General features: G+C 40.8%; 1 protein-coding gene across 6 annotated transcripts in view; it reads right to left on the bottom strand.

Annotated features, from left to right (window-relative positions):
- The window catches only part of akap9 (A kinase (PRKA) anchor protein 9), a 118,720-nt gene that overhangs the window by 67,041 nt on the left and 29,961 nt on the right, over nt 1–21,718 (bottom strand). For all 6 annotated transcript variants that reach the window (XM_081376232.1, XM_081376236.1, XM_081376234.1 and 3 more), the window contains 9 exons: nt 19,343–19,498; nt 18,400–18,639; nt 15,185–16,867; nt 13,789–13,875; nt 11,316–11,637; nt 7,923–8,127; nt 1,814–1,868; nt 1,236–1,430; nt 494–607 (listed from right to left, as the gene is read on the bottom strand). In XM_081376232.1, the coding sequence (XP_081232358.1) occupies nt 494–607; nt 1,236–1,430; nt 1,814–1,868; nt 7,923–8,127; nt 11,316–11,637; nt 13,789–13,875; nt 15,185–16,867; nt 18,400–18,639; nt 19,343–19,498 (3,057 nt within the window). The remainder of the gene's footprint in view (nt 1–493; nt 608–1,235; nt 1,431–1,813; nt 1,869–7,922; nt 8,128–11,315; nt 11,638–13,788; nt 13,876–15,184; nt 16,868–18,399; nt 18,640–19,342; nt 19,499–21,718) is intronic.

Genomic DNA, 21,718 nt, shown 5'->3' with positions numbered 1-21,718 from the left:
GTGTGAGAGAGTCTGTGTGTGTGTGTGTGTGTGTGTGTGTGTGTGTGAGAGAGTCTGTGTGTGTGTGTGTGTGTGTGTGTGTGTGAGAGAGTCTGCGTGTGAGTGTGAGTGTGTCTGTGTGTGTGTGTGTGTGTGTGTGTGTGTTCATGCAGTAAATGTGAGCTGAGGGGCTTATACTACAAAATGACACCCGGCCTAAATATGATCCACACACACACACACACACACACACCACACACACACACACACACACACACACACACGCACACGTCTTTGAGTTCAAGGCAAACTGAATCAGAGTGTTAAAACTGATACATTAATGGATTTAATTGATGACGAAGTTCGTATTAAGAATTACAATGAACAAAATCCAACATGACAGTGTTCAGAACGCTCTCCTCAGTGAGCTCTGCGCTGTCGGAGCGTGTCCTGGTGTGTGTGTGTGTGTGTGTGTGTGTGTGTGTGTGTGAGTGTGACCCGTTCGTGAGCTCACCTCGTCCTCCTCATCTCGGTCCGTCTGCACAGCGGTGCTCGTCTCTCTGGCCTGTTTGCTGATGCGTGTGTGTTCGGTGTGCTGGGCGAACTCCACCGACATCTGCACGATCACCTGACACACACGACACACACAACATCATCAAGCCCTCGAAACAAGACAAGCTAGCAAGATCAAGCTCATCAAGACTGTCGATTCAAGGCACATTTTAAGCGAATACATCTGAAGTAATGAAGCCGAGAGTCATGAAGTGAGCCGAGAGCAGTGATGACCTCTCTTCCTCGTCACTAGCAACATCTCCAGCTCTGTTCCTCACACACACACACACACACACACACACACACCAGACGAACTCCACACAGGGTTTCTTACTGAAATAAACCGGTAACACTTTACACTACGGTTCACTGGTTAACATTAGTTAACTTCCTCAGATAACCTGAACTAAGAATGAACAATACTTCTACAGCATTTATTAATCTTAGTTAATATTAAGTTCAACATTTACTAATACATTATTAAAATTAAAGGCACTGTGAACTAACAATGAACAGCTGGATTTATATTAACTAACATTAACGAAGATTAATAAATACTGTAACAAACGTATTGCTCATTGTTAGTTCTTGTTGGTTAATGCATCATCTAATGTTCCCTAATGAACCTTACTGTAAAGTGTACACTTCAATAAAGCAAACATGTGATATAAAGGCCCTGCATGTGTTAAAGCCTCCTGAAGCACCTTGGCGATCTCCTCCTCCAGCAGCTCCTGCCGGTGTTCCTCCTGCACGCGTCCGGGAGGAGATGCGGTCCGTCGCTCCCGATCCTGATCCTGATCTGTCAGCTCCTCACGCAAGCTCTCGCACGGGGCTTCCTGACCGGCCTGCAGCTCACGCCACAGACCTGAGCCAGCGATCACAGAGACACGCTCCTCATCCTGACAGAGAAACAGCAGCAGTGAGAGGAGGAGAGGAGGAGGAGTGTGTGTGTGTGTGTGTGTGTGTGTGTGTGTGTGTGTGTGTGTGTGTGTGTGTGTGTGTGTGTGTGTGTGTGTGTGTGTGTGTGTGTGTGTGTGTGTGTGTGTGAGAGAGAGAGAGAGAGAGAGAGAGAGAGAGAGAGAGAGAGAGAGAGAGAGAGAGAGAGAGAGAGAGAGAGAGAGAGAGAGAGAGAGAGAGTGTGTGTGTGTGCGCTCATGCGTGAGGTGGTGTTGCGTAACCCCACCCTGATTCCTCGGCTCTGAGATGTAGGGCGGCTCGCAGTCACTGACCGACTTTACAGAGAGTCACAGAAATCTGAGAGAAACACTGATGTTAGACTGACCTGATCATGTTCACCTCGCTCGTCTCTGGGCAGGGGCGGACTGACGCTCGGCACGCTGGGAGAAACACACACACACACACTGAGTGAATGTCAGCAGAAACATCGACCTCAAACACAAACCAGGGTTTATGAGGGAACGGCAGGGCGTTTAGAGTCAAGCTCATGATTATGTCATAAAAATGTAAAATAAAAAGTTTGTGTTTATATATGTGTGTGTGTAGTTATTTTGTCTATATAAATACACACACATGCATGTATATACTTAAGAAAAATGTGTTATTTATATATACAAAATAATTATACACAGCACACACACATATATTATATAAACACAAACTTTTGTTTTGTATGTGATTAATCGTTGCCCAGCTCTAAATGTATTTGTTTCTCTGCATGTCATGTGATCATTAACCCTCATCATGCGCATATGTTGTTAAATTATTGAAATATGAACTGAATCTGAGGGGAAGGTGTTCGTTTAGGGATTCGCTGCCAGAAATAATCTTCAAAAACACACACACACACATCAACAGAGCTGACTGTGGTCGGCTTCAGCGTATCAATACACTTCTCACTATAACCTTTATCACCATAGGAGCATTACAATATATTCAAATACATATCAAGAATAATAACAATAAATTATATAACAAACTAGAAAGAAAAGGATACGTTATATTTTGCATTAAAATGAATGATGAGAATTTGGTGGGTGAAATATGTGTAACTGACTTAACTTCAGGGCGTTTAAGAGTTAATGAGCTCATGATTGACTCATAAATAAAAAATAATCAAGAGCTCATTAACTCTTAAACGCCCTGAAGTTAAGCCAATTAAACATATTTCACCCACCAAATTCTCATCATTCATTTTTTAATGCAAAATATGTTTAATTGACTTTGTTTGGACACAATGATGTTTAGAAATATCTTCTATCATGATCCAGCAAATAAAGTCACACCGGTTTGAAACCGCATGAAACTCAGGCCCTGATTCCCTTCGTACTTTGTGGAGGAATAAAACCCAAATATGAAATGTTTTCCACAGAGATTTAACACATGCACTCAAACACACGAGACTGTCTTTCACGACGTGATCGTCTTTCTTACCTCCGACATCCTCAACAGTGTGTAGTTTACCACATTAATTAACAAGATGTTCAAACGCCATGGGTATTTCTATAAAGAATATCCACTTTTCTCTATTTTCTCCAAGCTCTATCATAAATAACGGCAGGAACGGGAGACTTTAGATGGTGGAAGAGACTGGACACGGTATGACAGATATCAGACCTCAGGAAAGGCTTTATAAATGTATTCCTGCTAAACTATCTTTCAAAAAATGTCTTTCCTTTCCTGTGTTTGTCTTCTTCTGGCTTAAGGTCTTGCACACTCAGTGTTCTCGTGTTCGTCATTCGGTGGCTCTGAAGCGCTTGCTACGGATGCGAAAAACGCAGGAAATCGAGTGTGTGAACGTGATTGACATGTGAGGTCGTATTTATTTTTAAACGTGCAAAAATTTCGGACGAGAGTTTCAGACTCTTTGATTTGTGAACATAATCCTCTGCCGTCGCTTCCGCTTCAGCCGGACTCGACTTTTGTCCAGGATTCTTTGATGAATATAAAGTTCATAAGAGATTTATCTGAAATAGAAAGCTTTTGTAACATTATAAATGTCTTTACTGTCACTTTTGATTAAAGTAATGCATCCTTGCTGAATAAAAGTAGGCAATTATTTTCTTTAGTGTCTTTAAAAAAATAAAATAATCTTACTAACCCCAAACTTTTGAACTGTAGGCCTAGTGTACAATGTTAAAAAAGCTTTCTATTTTAGATAAATGCTGTAATTTTGAACAATGGTTTGTTTGTAATGTAATTTTTTTTTATGTATGACATTAAAATTCTTTTTAGAATTAAATTGTACAAAAATAAGTTAAGCAATACTAATGTGTTTATGTCTGATAACCTTTTAAACACACACTTAACTGCAGACACTGAAATGACGTACACTGTGTGAAACAGTACAAATATTTTGAGTGTCCCGCATTTTCCTTTTCTGAAGCTGGCAACCCTATTTACACTTAAACCTTGGGGTGAAATTCTCAGTAGAAAAATAAGTGTAAAAAAATAAAAGTAAAGTAAATGGTTTTTAAGTAAATCAGAAGCGTTTGGAAAAATCATGCAAATTCATTGGTTGAAAACTCAACAGATCACCCAGCTTCAAAGCGACTAACAAATGAGGAACATCAGCCATCTATCACACAGAGGACAGAGATATTCACATTACTACAATGCCAAGCGTTAAGAGTGAGCTAGAGGAGTTCAGACGCTTGAGGAGAAGAAAAACACACTTTATGAAAGATATTTGATCATGAATATATTTCTGAAGCCCTTCCTGAGATCTGATGTGTCATACGATGTCCATTCGGGGGCAGTGCTGCTCTTTCACCATCTCAACTCTCCCGTTCCTGCCCGCGCATCAAAGCGGAGGAGCTTCTCTCGTCTGAGCGATGTGAGGTTTGGCGTCTCCGACACGAGCGCTGAAGGGTTTGAACACATCCATCATTTATGAAGCGCTTCAGAAACGCGTGTGATCCTTCAAGCAAGCAGAGAGACGGATGCTCACATTTGTTTTACACACACCAGGGGCTCATTTAGAAAACTGAGCGCAGGATCCTAACTAAAAGCCAGAAATGGCGTACGCCAAGATTATTCAGACTTATAAACCCATGTGAACGCCAGAACCTGCGCAAGATTCCCTCTATAATCCCAGTCAGCGGAAGATTGTGCACATGCGTCTCCTCCCCGAAATAACCATATATGAGCTTACAACTCCTCGTTTTACTACGCATATCCTCATCTGCATATCATTTGCATATGATTATTCATCCACGCGATAACATGTATAACGGTACAAGACATTATGAGAACATGAGATGGATGTGCTAGTAGCCGATCCTTGCCTTGTTCTTCAATAAATCAATCAAATAGTGTAAAAATACACGTCAGAGAAAGTTTTTCTTAATCTTCTCCACTGGCCAAACAGTATTTTTACTTGATTTATATTTTTAATGGAAACAGATAAGCCTTGTTGTGCATTATTTGCACAAATATATTTTCTCAGACAATCTGCTATTATCATGATGAGCAATCCTCTCTGTAGTTAAACATTAAAACACAGCATGCCACAGGAAAAGTGCATCGCATCCACTACAGATATTTATATTTACTGAACATACAAACTGTTGTAACTTCTCAGTAATGATTTTGTGTAGGCTAATCTAAGTGTTTAACTCCAGTAATGAGAATGGCTTATTTGATCTAAATGTTTATATCAGAAGTAAAACATAGTTTAAATCATTATTTTATTTATTTAAACTGTTATAGTGAACATGCACTGTATTTATGATTAGGACACATAATGAAGATTTACGGCCCAACGCTCGACGTTAAGAAGAGATGGATGTTTGCTTCATGTGATAGGCTTGGTGAGTGAAATTATATTTGTATTATCTTTCTGAATATGTATAATTTTCTTAAAATGTTCTGTTTAAAAGTGACCAAAAGCCATTAACTCCAGCTCTCCATCGGTGTCGCCAAACGGCTCGTACGCATGGGTCAGAGTTTGCGTGCAGGTGCGCACACTTTCCCATCAAGTTAATTTTTATAAACCACAACCTGTGCGTGTGAAGTGGCGTAGTGGCGTACGGCTCGTTCAGGGCCTGTTCTGCGCGACGCACCGGTTATAGACGAGGCCCTGATGTCTGAGGCGGAGCTCTAACGCTGGCTAATGTTTAAAGAGCAGAGACGCTGGAAGTGTTGAATTATGACCCAGGAGGCCTTCTGTTTTCAGCCTTTAGTGTGTAAATGTCAAACTGACAGCGAAGGAAAAGTTACTGGGCTTCGTTAAAAATGCTCAGCAGAGCGACTGAGACTCAGACTTTAATTAATACAATTAATAAAGGAAGAGTCCATCGCAAACGATCTGTTCAGCTCAGACGAACCCCTCGGATTATGAGTTTATATCTCAATAGCTTTCACATCATCACGGTTCTCTGATGTTGGTTACATGAAAGAAATGATATCTTGATATTCTCTGGGTTTTTATCGATAACTATAATTATACGATATTTTGCTGAGTGTGTTGTTGTACTGGTACTTTGGCAGGTTTATGACTGCCGTAAACAGCTGACTCATTAAATTTTCATATTCTTCCTATTCTGGTCAGTTCACAGCAGTGACAGAAATTATGTTTACATTGATTTTTTTACTTTTATGGGCATTTTTTACTTAATAAAGCAATTTTTTAACCTAATTAAAAGTTTACATCATATTTTATGTACAATTCTCATATTTAATCATTAAAGGGGTCTTATAATGCCCTTTTCACAAGATATTAAATAAATCTCTGATGTCCCCAGAGTGTGTGTGTGTGTGAAGTTTTAGCGCACAGATATTTTTATATAGCATGATAAAATTGTCCCTTTTTGAAGGTGAGCAAAAACACACAGTTTTTGTGTCTGACCCTTTAAATGCAAATGAGCTGCTGCTCCCGGCACAGGGGGCGGAGCTACAAGAGCTTGTGTCCTTTTACCTCACACACACACACTGGAAATTGAAAAACAGGCAATTTTGTGTCTAAAATGTAAGTCATTTAATATTAACTTCTTTTTTATTGACATGTTGTATAAAATCAATTTCACATTTGTAATCGTGCTAATAATCAGAGAAAAAAACGGCACTCTTCGTGTGATATGACATATATATATATATATATATATATATATATATATATATATATATATATATATATATATATATATATATATATATATATAACTATATTAAATAATATAAATATAAAAGACATACAGAGGTATTTTACCCTTTATCTTGAATATTGAGGGCATTATAAAAGCATTTTAAAAGAATAAATCACACAGTGTATGTGTGCGCTCTCTAGATGTGTTTTTGTAAAGTGAGGGACAAACTCATAACTCGTTGATAATTTCAGATTGCACATCATTAACATTTACAATATTATCGTGGATGACGTATACATAAAAATAAACAAAATATCTCATCTTTTTATTCTGTTGTGCTGCTTTATATTTTTGTCATCAAGAACGCATTAAAATCGATCAAAAGTGACAGTAAAGACATTTTAATGTTACGAAAGATTCTATTTAAAATAAATGTTCTTTTAAATGTACTATTCATCAAAGCATCCTGAGACATAATATCAGTTTCCATATACCAAATACTAAACTATTTTCAACACTGATAATAATCATAAATGTTTCTTGATCATCAAATCATCATATTAGAGTGATTTCTGAAGGATCATGTGACACTGAAGACTGGAGTAATGATGCTGAACATTCAGCTTTGATCACAGGAATAAATTACACTTTACTATATATTCACATAGAAAACAGCTGATTTACATTAGAATAATATTTCACTGTTTTTATTGTATTTTTGATCAAATAAACGCAGCCTTGGTGAGCAGAAGAGACTCTTTCAAAACGTTAAAAATCTTAGCTAATGACCGTTCGCAAAGCCCCGCCCCCTTTAGTTACTGTTGCTGTGTCCCATAAGCCACGCCTCTCTCACGCCACATGTTCTCACGCAGTGAAACACACATCGCGGAGCAGAGAGGACACTGACAACACGCTGAGACAGGACAGATCAGGGTACTTTTGATATGAAACAGTCTCAGCTTTCAAATTTGGTCTTTTTTGAATGAAATTTAAACAATAAATACTGTTTTGTGTCTCTTTAATGTGTCTGACAGATCGCTCAGTTAAAGTGGCTCGTGAACCAATCATCTCTTCCTTCTAGTTCATTTATAGCATCAAATAAACATGAATGAACATCAGAATGTTGTTTTAACCGCGGAAAGACGTCAGGACACTCTGTTTCTCACGTTCTAATCCTCCAAGGTTAATCTACTAACTCTCCTGACCACTTTGTTGTACAAAAGTGGCGGATTCAGCGGATGGCGGATTATGATTGGTCAGATGGCCTGTCAATCAAACTCCCTGTGAAGGGTGAATTGGGAGCTAATGTAAGTGTGTGTTGCTGTATTGTGTGATGAAGAGGGTCACCTGAAGAGCTCGTCCGCGCCCGTGAGCTCCTGCAGTCTCCGCTGGAGGAGGAGGATCTCAGCGGTGAAGCGCTCCTGCGTCTCCTGCTTCTGCTGCTGGTAGAAGAGCTTCAGCCGCTCCAGCTCGCGCCGGTGAGTCTCCTCCAGCTGAGCCCAGGACTCCTGAAACTCAGCCTTCAGCTGCGGGACCATCGGCTCGCTCGGCTCTGCGGGAGCAGACCAAATACGGTCAGTTTATACTTTTACCATCAGATATACAACTTTTTTCTTCCTTTGGGGTCGGTAATATACAACAAGGGTCGGTAATATACGACAGGGGTCGGTAATGGCGAAATAGAGAAAAAACAGACAAAAAAACGCTTATGAATCCCTGATTTATAACAGTACAACTATGACATCGGTTAGCAGCAATACTAAAAATCTTTGCTGATACAGCATTAGTGTGGGTGAAACAGAGCGTTTCACAGTGTCTCGCTCTTTCACCCTCTGAGGTCAGCAAACGCGCGGGCGCGTTTTGCTGGATTTTCTTCACATTGTAGCGCTATAAACTTAAATTTCTCCGTCATTTATGGTCATACAGAAAAAAGAAATATAAAAAAAGAATCTGTGATATTCCTCCTTTTGTATGTGTCCACTTACAATCAAATCAAAACATTGTGCTTTTATAAAATAAAGAAAATAAACAGGGTGTGCGTTCTGCCTCTTTGTCGTGGTGAACTTTTTTTTCTTGAGCACGTCTATAAACTGAAACAAAACTCAGCGAATACTTGTCACACATTTATGAGCCATATACCTTTATAAACATTTAAGTGTGTACTTTTAAATGATCGGATTCAAAACGAAAACAAATATTCTCTGTTTAAGTAATTTGTATAAAACCAACAAGATGTCCAGCTTCTCAAACGCTTGCTCATTACAGTTAATTTGGCCACGCCCACTCGCGCAAAAGATATTCACATGCAAATCTCCACATGGAACGCGTCTCGCTCATTACCTCAACAACAAAACACTTCACTTCACTTTTCGTCGAGTTTGAAAGACGCGCCGTGAGCTTACATTGGAGTTATGCTACCTCAGAAGAAGAAGAACGCGATTTGAAGACAAGAAAGATGAAAGATTTATACTGCTATAGGTTATTTATTGTTATTATTATTTTATCCGGCACTGCGCATATACCTTATGCCTACAAGGCACAACAAACCTGGTGTTCATTATATTATATATTGTTGGAAACGTCTGTGTGTGTGTGTGTATTCTGTGAATTTTAAAAAGGAATTTTAAAAAGCAATTTTAACCAGAAAAATCTAAAATTTATTTCCAAAATCGTGCAGGCCTTTCTCTTGATATCAGTATGTTCACTTTTTTTTTTCAGGGCCCAGATGCCACTGAGGACTTCAACATTCACATGAGTCTCTGTACGTGAACATGGTAAAGTGAAAATCTTGGAAATGAAAGGTATGTACAATGTTTTTAGGAATGGCACAAAGGTCTCTGTCTTTGAAGTGCTTTTTTGTCATTTGTTGTGTATCTTTGGATTATGTTGTGTTGTAAATAAATCCAAACAATTTAAAAGCCATTCTTTTTAAAATCCCCTCATTCTTTGTGCAAGGTTGCTCAGAATGATAGGGCCTGATAGCTCCTAATAGGGCCGTTAGGGAGGGTCTTTGTCTTTCTCAGGTGTGAAAAGCTTACATATTAATGAGCTCCCGCATAAAGCTTTTTCACACAAAACACGTCGTAAAAATTTTAAATCAATATATTGTCTTATCTGAATGAGCAGTCAGGGTGATTTTCACATAGTTTTGGAGCAAATATTCTAGGCTACGTCATACAATTTTCAAAAGTCTTGTGAAGAAATAATCAGTATGGGTTTCATTGCCTTATTTCAGTGAGAATTTTTTTTTGTATTTTCACAAACCACGCATAAATGTCATTATCTCAAAACTACAAACTTTTACATACATGCTGTTGATATATTATTGTAGCAGAGTTTGTGCTGAATACAGTGTAATTAGACTTTAGCCATGAAAATGTCAGAAGTAACAGAAATAACCAGAAATGTCAGAGCATGTCAGAACACCTCCAGGGCCCAGAAAACAGCTCAGACCTCAGAGGGTTAATGTCTCTAAACCCATTAGTGGCCAAATGTTTCTGAATGGTTTCATGCATAGTCGTGTTAATAGTGTCCTATATGAACATGTTCTGCATTTATTTTTTTTAGGGCTGTCAATCGATTAAAAATTTTAATTGATTAATCGCATGATTGTCATGAGTTACCCTGCGATTAATCGCACATTTTTTATCTGTTCTAAATGTACCTTAAATTAATACTTTTCAAGTTTGTAATACTCTAATCAGCATGGGCATGGATACATATGGATGCTTTATGCAAATGTATGTTTATTCTTGAAACCATAGTCAACATAGAGCATGAAGACGAGACGTTGAAGATGTTTCAAAGGTCATAGATGTTTTTCAAAGAACTTGTTCATGTCTATTAGACACATGTAGAAAGATATGTACATGTTTAGATTTTTGCATGACAAGGCAGCTCTTCTGAAAATGCTAAATGTACATTTATTATTTATTATACATTAGTTTGTCTCTCTCTGTGCCCATTTTGATGAAGTTAAATTCTCAATAAAACTGTTTTCATTGGTATATCTTACTGTTTCTGTTGTCAGTCAAACAACGGAATGAATATGAAATGGTGACTGAAACGCGACCCATTAAGACACAACCAGCTCTCCGTTCCCAGATGTTAATCTGTACAAAAATCCTGATAATCGAACCGTCGTCTGATGAAATCAAATACACATAAGATAAAGACAATATCTGTGCTATGATTTCGGCTATGCTTGCATGTAAAATTAGAGAAGCAACATATTATCTGTGTTTAACTGAATTAAAGCGCTGCGAGACGCAGAGAGAGAGAGAGAGAGAGGTGCACGCGCGCGCATGCTGGGAGAGCACCGGCGGTACCGGTAGATTCTCAGAAACTAAATAAGGTTTGGGCGCTTTTTTGAAGGGAAACAATCGCTAAAGGGGTCTGCAATGTCGCCAAGTTGGCAACACTGTGAATCTCCATTTCTCCAACTAGGGGTTGGGCCACGGGTCAAACAGAAAATAAGCGCTGCGTTAATCGTGCGTTAAAAAAAATAGTGCCGTTAATATGATTTTGCGTTAACGCGTTAATAACGCGCTAACTTTGACAGCACTAATTTTTTTTAAATCCCTTATTTGGTTGTTTGCTTGCATTTCATTGAGACATAAAACATGGATAACATTTAGAAAAATACTTACAAAAGGAAAATGACAACTATAGCTGCCGGTGGGCTTAGGCTTAATAATAGATCTGAAACACCGGGCTCGTTTCATGTGGCGTCCCACTGACCTGAGGACTGAGCGCTGAGGCCCTGTTGCTCCTGTAAACGCCGCAGCTCCAGCTCGTGTGTGTCCATGAGCTCCCGCTCTCGACTGCGCAGCTCCTGCTCGTGTGTGTCCATGAGCTCCCGCTCTCGACTGCGCAGCTCCTGCTCGTGTGTGTCCATGAGCTCCCGCTCTCGACTGCGCAGCTCCTGCTCGTGTGTGTCCATGAGCTCCCGCTCTCGACTGCGCAGCTCCTGCTCGTGTGTGTCCATGAGCAGCTCGAGCTGCGCGGCGTGGATCTGCGACAGACTGATGCGCTGAGCCTCCAACTGCAGACGACACTCATCCTACACACACACACACAGCGTGAAGGATAGCGGACACACACCTGACCTCACGAGGTCTCAGTGATGGCAGAAACCCGTCTGGACTTGAAGGTGAAACAAATGTGCACATATTCTGATGCTGAAATACATCAGAGACAAATATACACTGCCATTCAAAAGTTTGGGATCGGTAAGATTATTAATGTTTTTAAAAGAGTCTCTTCTGGTCACCAAGGCTGTGTTTATTTGATCAAAAATACAGTAAAAACAGTGAAATATTATTCTAATGTAAATCATCTGTTGTCTATGTGAATATACAGTAAAGTGTAATTTATTCCTGTGATCAAAGCTGAATGTTCAGCATCATTACTGAAAATCCCAAACTTTTGATGGGCAGTGTAAGTGGATGAAACATGTAATTTTCTGACTCAGCCAATGGCGTGAGTCTGTTTGACCGACCAATGACGAGAGGCCGGGCAGAGAAAGGGTAGCAGGAAAACCTGCTTGGAAACAATCAGTATTTCTGCAAAAGCCCTGTTTGGTGCCACTAATCTCACATTCAGATCAGTGAGAGGCTTCCGCCTGGACATCTTGTGAGTCTTTATCTGAAACAATGATCTGAGAGATGAGCCAATCACACACACACACTCACATCTGTGGTTTAGCATATCATAAGACTGAGAGGCTCTTTTATACGAGACACAAAGAGTGTCATACGGATTGATGTGATGACATCGCCACAGGCACAAATGAAGCATTTTAATGACCATCACAGGAATATGGAGATCGAGAAGCAATTAATGTCGGAGAAAAATCTGCCACCGTTTATTCACAGGAAATACCAGCAAAGGTTTAATCACAGGCTTCTGATAAATGTCACAGCTATTGCACTAATACCAAAGGGCAGATTCAGCTAATAGCACTGAGCTATCCAAGACGCACACACACTCCAGTCACATTCACACACACATTCTTTTAGTCTTTCTATTTCAAAATTTCACGTTCAATACAATGTGTTTCTTTGTAATTATTTGTTCAATTTACTAGCAATTTCTGAGTGAGCATTATTTCAAAGCAGAGATTCTTGTGTTTGAAACGAGGATCACGATTCTGAACACACAACTAAACAAAAACATGCAAGTTACTAGATGTTCTGACAAAATGTTAATTGCTGCAGTCTTTTTTAAACTATATATAGATCATAAATCATAATCACATTTATTTTGCTCAATATTGAAATCACGATTATAGATGGGTAATATGATCAAACTCTTATTTTATGATGCGAGTAATGTGAAATTTCGGTGAAAATTACGCAATTATCAATACTTAATTACAAAACTAATATTAGGTTAATTAAGAATTAAATTAAAAAAGAACAAATAAACTAAATTACAAAAAAAATCACTGAAAAATACAACAGAGCAAAAATACAAATGAAATAAACAGAGCTTAAGGGTTTTCAGATAAGCACTAGCCTACAACAGAAAGTAATCAAATATGAAATACCACTGCACACATTAAATACAGACTAAAACTACAGTTTATTCACTCAAGAGCAGTGAGAGACTTTATCTGTGTCTTGTGTTGTTTGGTTAACAGTAATGACTGACGCAGGTTTATTAGGCTGCTGTCACTTTAAGAGCTAACGCACGGATCCAATATACCGTTACACACACGCTCTTTCTCAGCGTTTACATTCACTTACTCAGACATGACAGATCATGTTTGCAAGGTTACTTACCAAAACGCCATTTCATCATGTGTGTGTAGGTTATTTGACACATGTAAAGCCCATTTACTTCGCTTATGAGGAGGCCGCCTGGGGAACAGCGTCTCTATGCTTTCATAAGAGTGTTTGATATCAGGCACGTCCCGCAGTTTAGCAGCAATAGACACTCAGTCATTTGGCTGATTTGGACCTCTCTGGGCCAGAACGCACATCTGAGTGTTCGCTGTGATCGGACTTGTCAGAGGTTTAATAGACATCGAGCCGAATCGCTGGCATTTAGGACGAAGATCACGTGGTTGGTTTAACTTTTAATAGCGCAGCTCTATTTCAAAGTAAATCATGAACCATCTCTTCCAGTGTATGTCTCCTAAAGTGTTGAGCTGCATCTATGAGATGACGAACAACACGAGTTTGATTTAGACAGACAGACAATTACTTACATGCTCAGCGCCGTCCATTTCCAGAGGCAGAATCACACGCGAGGCTCTGATAGCGTCTCCATCGACCTGAGCATCTCCCGTCTCATCCTGAGAACACACACACACACACACACAGACGTCATGAGAGAGTTTAACTCATTAACACAAGCATCCTGTAGGTGAGGACGGAGCATCAAATCTTGAAAAACATGACATTTATCGAAAACAAACTCGTTCAGAAACTCAGCTGCATGATTACGACATCACATGAGCTCATTAGCATACGACATCTCATGCATGAGCTCATTAACATATTGCCCCCACATTTCCATATCAACACCAGTGTTCAGAAACTTCACCTGCACTGAAGAATAGTCATGTAAATGTCATCAATATGCAGATGTTAGTCGATCATAACAAAGGTCATTTGCTAAATCAGCCGATATAATTTGGGTTAAAGGATCAAAGAGACTTGAAAATTATCCAAAAAACATTTGCAGCAAGAAAAGTCTGCCAGGAAACTGCAAAGAACATGTCCAGGTCATATTTCTAAAATATCTATTTATATGCTGAGCCCATTTTAAGCAACTAATCATATTTTAGGACCATTACGATTTTTGTTGCCATGTGATATTAATTAATTACCCCATTATCATTAATGCAACACACACACACACACACACAAAAAATGTTGATAATGTGAAGAAACTTGTTCAACTACATCCTGGATATGTAATATATGTACTTATTAATTTACAATTTATTTATATATATTGATAAGTACCATTAATGTATGCTGAATTAAATAAAAACCTGCAATAATTGCTGACTAATGAGAATTTAAGGTAATATTAAATAAAGCTCATCCAGCCTCAGTAGGATAATGAGAGTTGTGCAAATGTGCTTAATTGTCATTAAACTTACAAATAACAAAACATTTCAAAAAGCCTTTAATGTGCTATGGAAATAAGCCAACACACATCTTTTGTCTTTTGCTCTAGCAGGACATGTGACCTGCATCTGCTTCACTGAGATTCAGCCATAAATGGTCTTTAGAGACACAAAAGTGTAAATGAAGGCCTTTTCCATCAGAGCTGCCGAGATCAAAGAGTGTTTCACACACGGGGAGAATAAAGCTCATCTGTCTCTCTCTCTCTCTTCTATAACACAACCTCTCTCGCCCCTCGGTCCCCCTGCACTCTGTCCGAATCGCAATAATCTCTCGCTCGCTCTGGCGCTGAGTGCCCTCGATGCGCATCAGTTCCTCCCACAGACATATCATCCCCAGACCGTCCACCTCAAACAGCCGCTTCCTAACCGCAGAGCGACGCAGATAAACCCAACTGTTGCATCGCGAGTTGTGAGACGAGCACGAGCGCTCTGTTTAATCATCATGAAACGCTAGCATGTTGCTTACCTGCTGTGTGCGGCTGAAGGAGACCGAGAGCTGCTCCTCGCGAGTGTGTGCGTGTGTGTGTGAAGCGAGCCGGCTCGCTGTAGTACTCGCAGGCGTCTCTCTCTCCCTCCCTGATCTGATGTGTGTGTGATGCGTCTCCAGCCCACCAGAAACACTGCAGTCCCCAACCAGCGCTTGATTTCTCATCTCCAGCTCGACCTCCAGGCGCTTAGCGTCCGTTTCCGCTAGCGAGAGGCGCTCGGCTAAACTCCTCTTCTCTCTCTCGACCGCCTCCAGCTTCTCCATCAGCTCCGTCGTGTGTTTCTCACTGCCGTCCACCTCGTCGCGTCTCGTCTGCATCTCGGCGAGTCTCCTCTCGAACTCCTCGGCGTCTCGGGTCAGGCGCTCCTCCAGTTGTGCTTTAGCGTTAGCCATGCACACGTACTCGTCCTTCAGCTCCTGGAAGTTCACCTGGAAGTTCCTCTCGGCGAAGGAGAAGGTGTTCCTCTGCGTGTCGATCTCGTCCTGAAGCGCTTCGAGTCGCGCGGACGCCTGCTCGTTCTCCAGCGCTAGCTTGTCGATCTTCTCCAGGAGGTCGCTGATTTCGCTCTCTCTCCGTCGCTCCGGTTCCTCGGATTTCCCGCTTTCCTCGTTGTGTGTCAGCGCCTGAAGCAGCGCGACTCGCTCGCTCTCCGCTAACTTTAGCTTGTCCTCGTAGCCGTCGATAGCCTCGCGGTGTCGCACGCTCATCTCGTCCCGCAGGTTCTGCACGTTGAGCTGGCCCTCCCGCTGGAGGTCCTCTCGGAGTCGGGAAAGCTCTTCTTCGTGGCTGAACAAGAGTTGCGTTCGAAGTCGCTCCAGCTCAGATTCCTGCGACTCCGCCATGCGATCCAACACCGCGTCTTTCTCCCGCTCGAGCATGTCGAGTTTAATCTTATAATTAGTGATCTCGGATTCATGCTTGACCTCGAGCTCGACGTTAGCCTTCTGCGCGGCGTCAAGCGCGTCACGTAGGCGGTGCACCTCACTGACCTCTGACCTCACACTCCACAACTCGCTGTGTAAACGCTCAACTTGCTGCGCTAGGCTGAGTTTTTCTCCACTCGTCCGCGCTAACTCCTGCTCCGCTTTCTCTCGTAGCACTAGCGTCTCCTGCAGCTTCTGCTGGAGCTCGATGACCCTCACGTTCAGGACGTTGCTCTGAAGCACCTGACCTTTGAACTTCTCGATCTCTGATTGATGCTCCTGAACGATTTTCTCCACTTCGGCGCGACTTTGCTCTCGGATTCGATCCACTTCTGCCGCGTGTTGAATCCGAAGCTCGTGTTTCATCGTGGCGATCTGCTCGCCGTACATCTCGTCGAGCTCGGCTCGCAGCGAGTCGCTCTCTGATTGGCTGCCGTGATGATGGCAGCGCTGCTGGAGGTCCTCCACGGTCTTCATGAGCTGCAGGATCTCTCCCGACGACATGCGCTCCTTCTGTCGGGACACGCTCAGCTCTCGCTCGCAGACGTCCAGCTCCTGGGCCTTCGCTGACAGACGCCGGTTCGCCTCCTCCGCTTGCTGTTTGCAGGACTGGAGCTGATCCTGGAGCTGCGTGATCGACTGCTGATGCTCTGAGATCAGGCGCTGGTGATGCTCGGTGTTCAGGAAGTCCTTCTCTCGTACACTCTGCGCAGACGATTCTTCGGCTTGAGTGCGGAACTGGTGACAGAGAAACGGCATGTTTTTATTGCAAACAAGTCATATTTAATTTACCGAGACCACACTATTCAGTCAGGGTGTCTTTCACACAGCTCATTTGGGCTTGATCATTGGTTTATTCTTAACGGGGTCATCGGATGCCCATTCTACACAAGTTAGTGTGATTCTTTAGGGTCTTCATGTAAAGTTTGGTTAAATAAAATAAAATAAAAAAGGTAATTGCTGCAGAATTTTAATAATTTTAATAATTCTCGTCACAATCATAGTCATCATTATAGATATTTTATAATTATCGTTACAATCATAGTCATCATTATAGATATTTTTATAATTATTGTTACAATCATAGTCATCGTTTCATCGGTATAGCAATTTTTTTAATTATCGTTATAATCATAGTCATCGTTATAGATATTTTTATAATTATCGTTACAATCATAGTCATCAAATAAAAAAGGTAATTGCGACTTTTTCTAATAATTCTCACTTTTTTCTCAGAATTGCGGGATGAATTCCCAATTGCGAGTTATAAACTATATAACTATAAACTTATAAACTATATAAAGTTTATAACCTGCAATTCTGAATTTTTTCTCATTCCTCATTGCGACAAAGTCAGAATTGTAAGAAATAAAATACCTTTAAATTTGTTCATTCCATGGTGGAAACAAGCTTCTGTAACGAGGAGACGTTAAGCAAAATTTAATCTATTTAAATACAACAAGATATTTTTGTATCTTGGTTATAGATATATATCTTGGCATCTTGGATATCTAGGTTTTTAAATATTTCTGCTTCAAACTGTATTTATTTAATAATTATGTAATTATGCATTTACTAAGCATTCATTAAAAGGCCAGAATTATAAACAAGCAGTAATCTATAAACAAAAACTGAGTTTAAGACTTTTTAAACACCTACTTGTTATTCTCACACATACTCCTAAATATATTTTACAGTTCACACACACAGACACACACACACACACACACACACACATCTATTTTTAGTCGCAAATGCTAGAAGGTGATGTTTTGGTTGTTCCAACGAGTGTATAAACGCGCCTGTGCATTTGCTGAACCTCCATGAACAATAACATTATCTTTAGTGCGGTCAACATTAACACGGCATGCAATTACTTTCTGTCCAGATTAACGCGATTAAATATTTAACGCAATTAACGCAGCATCCGTACATTTTACTGTCATCCGCTAGCTAGCGGTACATTAGCTCTATGATCACCCTCTTGTTCATGCAAATGCTTTTAATCCATTAAAGTGCGACAAGACAAAAGAGGCCTTTTTATGTTGTTTCTACATTAATTTGGAGATTAACTGTGAGATTATTACATTATAAAATATATTAAAAATGTATAAAACGTTAGTGTTTTTAATTTGTGATTAATCACTGAAAAAATGTGCGATTAATCTAGTTAATTTTTTTAATGTATTGACAGCACTAATTATTTGGCCTGATTTGAGCCAAGCGTGTGGCGCTGGAGCACATGACTGGTTTCATCAGTGAACTCTCACCCTCTCGGCTTCACTCAGCCTCTCCTGAAGCTGTGCGATCAGTCTCAGCTGCTCCTGTGTCTTCTCCTGGTGACCTCTGACCTGCGCGTCCCTCTCGTCCAGCTTCTCCTGGTGACCTCTGACCTGCGCGTCCCTCTCGTCCAGCTGCTGCTGGTACAGCGCGATCTGCTGACGGGCCTGGAGAAGGTCTGAGGCGGTGGAGCTGATGCTGGAGCTCCTCAGGATCTCGCCGGCCTGCAGCTGAAGGAAGAGCGAGACCGTCAGGGCATCGGCCAATGCAACACTACAACTACAGGACAGCAGATAACCTCAGACGCAAGCCTTTAACACGAGCCTGTGAGGGACAGGATTAGGGTCATATGATGAAATGACACATGACCTCACAGACAAGCTTCTGATATGATGGCTTAGTGGACGAGGTGAGACAAATGTTATATCGATTTATTCATTTGTTTCAATTATAAAAATGACCAAACAAACATAGTTCTAGCTTTCAGAACGATTTATTTTCCAGCTGGTGAATGATAAAAATCGACAGCCAATCAGAATCCATCCTGCTTTAAAGAGCTTGAGCATTTACAAAAACAGACGACCTAATAAACGGAATGTTATTGTGCGCTGGTGTGGATGCTAATACAGTTATTGTAATAATTATCGTTATATTTATCATTACTCATCGTTATTGTTATAACTAACGTTGTTATCGATATAATTATAGTTATAATTAGCATTCATTATCATAGTTGTCATTATAGTCTTCATTGAAGTTATCGTTATAGTTATTGATGTAGTTACTTTTATAGTTATCATTACAGTTATCTGTAGTTACAGGCTGTTCTAAATCATAAGGCAATCATTATAATGAAGTGTTTTGTCCTCATGTAAAGCATCGCGCAGGAACAGTAGCGGCGCGCGTCTGCTAGCGTCTGCTAGCGTCTGGTACCTGTTGGAACTGGACCTGCAGTTTCTGGCTCTGCTCGGTGAGCTGCAGGAACTCCCTCATCACCTCCTCCTTCTCGGCCCGCGCCTGCTGCATGTTAGCGGTGAGCTGCGTGATGATCTCGTCCCTGTGCTTCAGCGCCTCCTCGAACTCCGGCAGCTGCGGACACACACACATTTACACACGACACGTCATATCACCAACCCTGGGCAGCGTTTTCAGACCGAGTGGCTGTATAGCGAACTTAACATGTGCGCAAATTTGGAGTAACGCATATACAAAAAAAAAACAGCGTTTTCAAGCAATGTGTTTAAAGGTGCAGTGTGATTTTTAGCAGCATCTGGTGGTGATGTTGCAAACTGCACCCAACAGAAGTTACGGTGGCCGACAGGAAGTGATGTCGTCGTCTGAGACAGCAGGCAGAGAGTAGCCAGTTAAGCAATGAGCTTTCTTTACAGAGATGAAGTAAGAAATTAGGTTTACTTTATTCAGTAAAACTATATATTATTGTGAATATTATTGTTACTTGTTCATCATCGTGTCAGTGTTTTATTCGCTGACTTTAGCTAGCGTGAAGAAGAACAACAGTGATGAAACGCGTTTGTCCGTTTAGGGCCACTGTAGAAACATGTGGATGTAAGGGGACGCGCGGTGTGTGTAGAGAGAAACGCTCATTCTAAGGTGATAAAAACACAGATAGTCGACAGATCCTCATAAATATTACACACTGCACCTTTAAGAAAACAAAATCACTTTCTGGGAAATTTGGAAATGGTTAGTGATTAGTTCAAAAGAAAGAAAGAAAGAAAGAAAGAAAGAAAGAAAGAAAGAAAGAAAGAAAGAAAGAAAGAAAGAAAGAAAGAAAGAAAGAAAGAAAGAAAGAAAGAAAGAAAGAAAGAAAGAAAGAAAGAAAGAAAGAAAGAAAGAAAGAAAGAAAGAAAGAAAGAAAGAAAGAAAGAAAGAAAGAAAGAAAGAATCACTTTCAGAATGATGTTTTCCAGCTGATGATCAATAAAAACAGTGACAGCCAATCAGAATCCATCCTGCTTTAAAGAGCTCGATCAGACAAGAGCTTCAGCAGATGGAAGCAGAGCTAGTCTTGGTGATTGGGTTTTTGGACTGTTATGAACCCTAAGTGAAACGCCTCCTCGGGTCTCGAACAGCAGGGGAGCGTCTACACTCAATGAAACACCTTCTCCTGCAGATTTACATGACAGAAAGTGACTTTCTTGGCAGCATAATGGAGTCCATGTCAAGAAGAAAGATCGGTGGTATTGTTGAAAGTCTCACGCAGAGAAAGACCCGAGACTCTACGGAGTGAGACCTGCACTAATCACAGCGAGGTCACGCATCATCCGTCAGACACTCATCTAGCGCGTCTCACAGCTAGAGTCCGGTATCGAATTCTTGTTATAAAATTAAAATTTCTATTCCTCTTATAGATTCCCCTGTGAGCATTTCACTCTGACTTTAAAGCATTCAAGCGAGCGACGACTCTCTGTTTTCTGTTCTCAGGCGTGTGTGTATCAGTGTATTGGACCAGTGCAGCTCTTAAAGTGACAGCAGTTTAATATTCCTGCGGCCGTCTCTATAATAACACAATGTATATTTTATTTTAAAAACACTGTTTATTTCAATTGTAATAAGACTAAATGTGAATGATATCCACAGTGTTTTTCTCTTTTACCTTATTGGAATCGATAAGAATTGAAATAGTTCAAATTGAAAGATGCCCAGCCCGACACACAGCACAGCTCTGTAAGGCCCGATCACACAGAGTGTGTGTTCTGCAGTGAGAGGTGTCTTTCTTAAATCATGTTCTATTGGCAGTGAGTGTTCTGTGTGCTGTTTATGTGCCTCGCGGTTTAACCGCCGCTGCGCCTCGCTGTGCTTTAGTAGGAGCCTCTGAGCGCCTGAAGCTAAAGTAAGATCATCTCTGAGCAGAAAAGCACCTGACATCATCACGTTTTTTTCCCACTGTCCAATCGAATGAATGGAGAGGCGGGGCTTCCGTTGTCGTGACGAAAGTTCACAGTTGTTTTTTTGACGTCCGGAGACTGTGATGATGGAGGAGGAACTTGTGGCGGCTCTCGCGGGGAACCAGGAGCTGAGTGACTTCACGCACCGCAACTACCCCAATGCTAACAGAGAGTAAATAAAGTTAATAAAAAGCTGATAAGAGTGTTTACTAAACAGCAAACCAAAGGGTCTAGAGCGCCCGCGCCACAGTCCTGGATTAGACGGACAGGACAGCTGATTCGGGTGGTTGCCTAGCAACAAAAAACGCACTCGAACACGGTATGTCCAGTATTTCTCACCCATCAGCTCTGGACATCAATTGCTTTCTCAGAAGTATTTTTAAAAATACTCAAAATACTT

This window comes from Scardinius erythrophthalmus (genome assembly GCF_964197995.2).
Source record: "Scardinius erythrophthalmus genome assembly, chromosome: 10".
In the NCBI taxonomy this organism is placed as follows: Eukaryota; Metazoa; Chordata; class Actinopteri; order Cypriniformes; family Leuciscidae; genus Scardinius; species Scardinius erythrophthalmus.
This window is presented reverse-complemented; position numbering and strand designations above follow the sequence as displayed.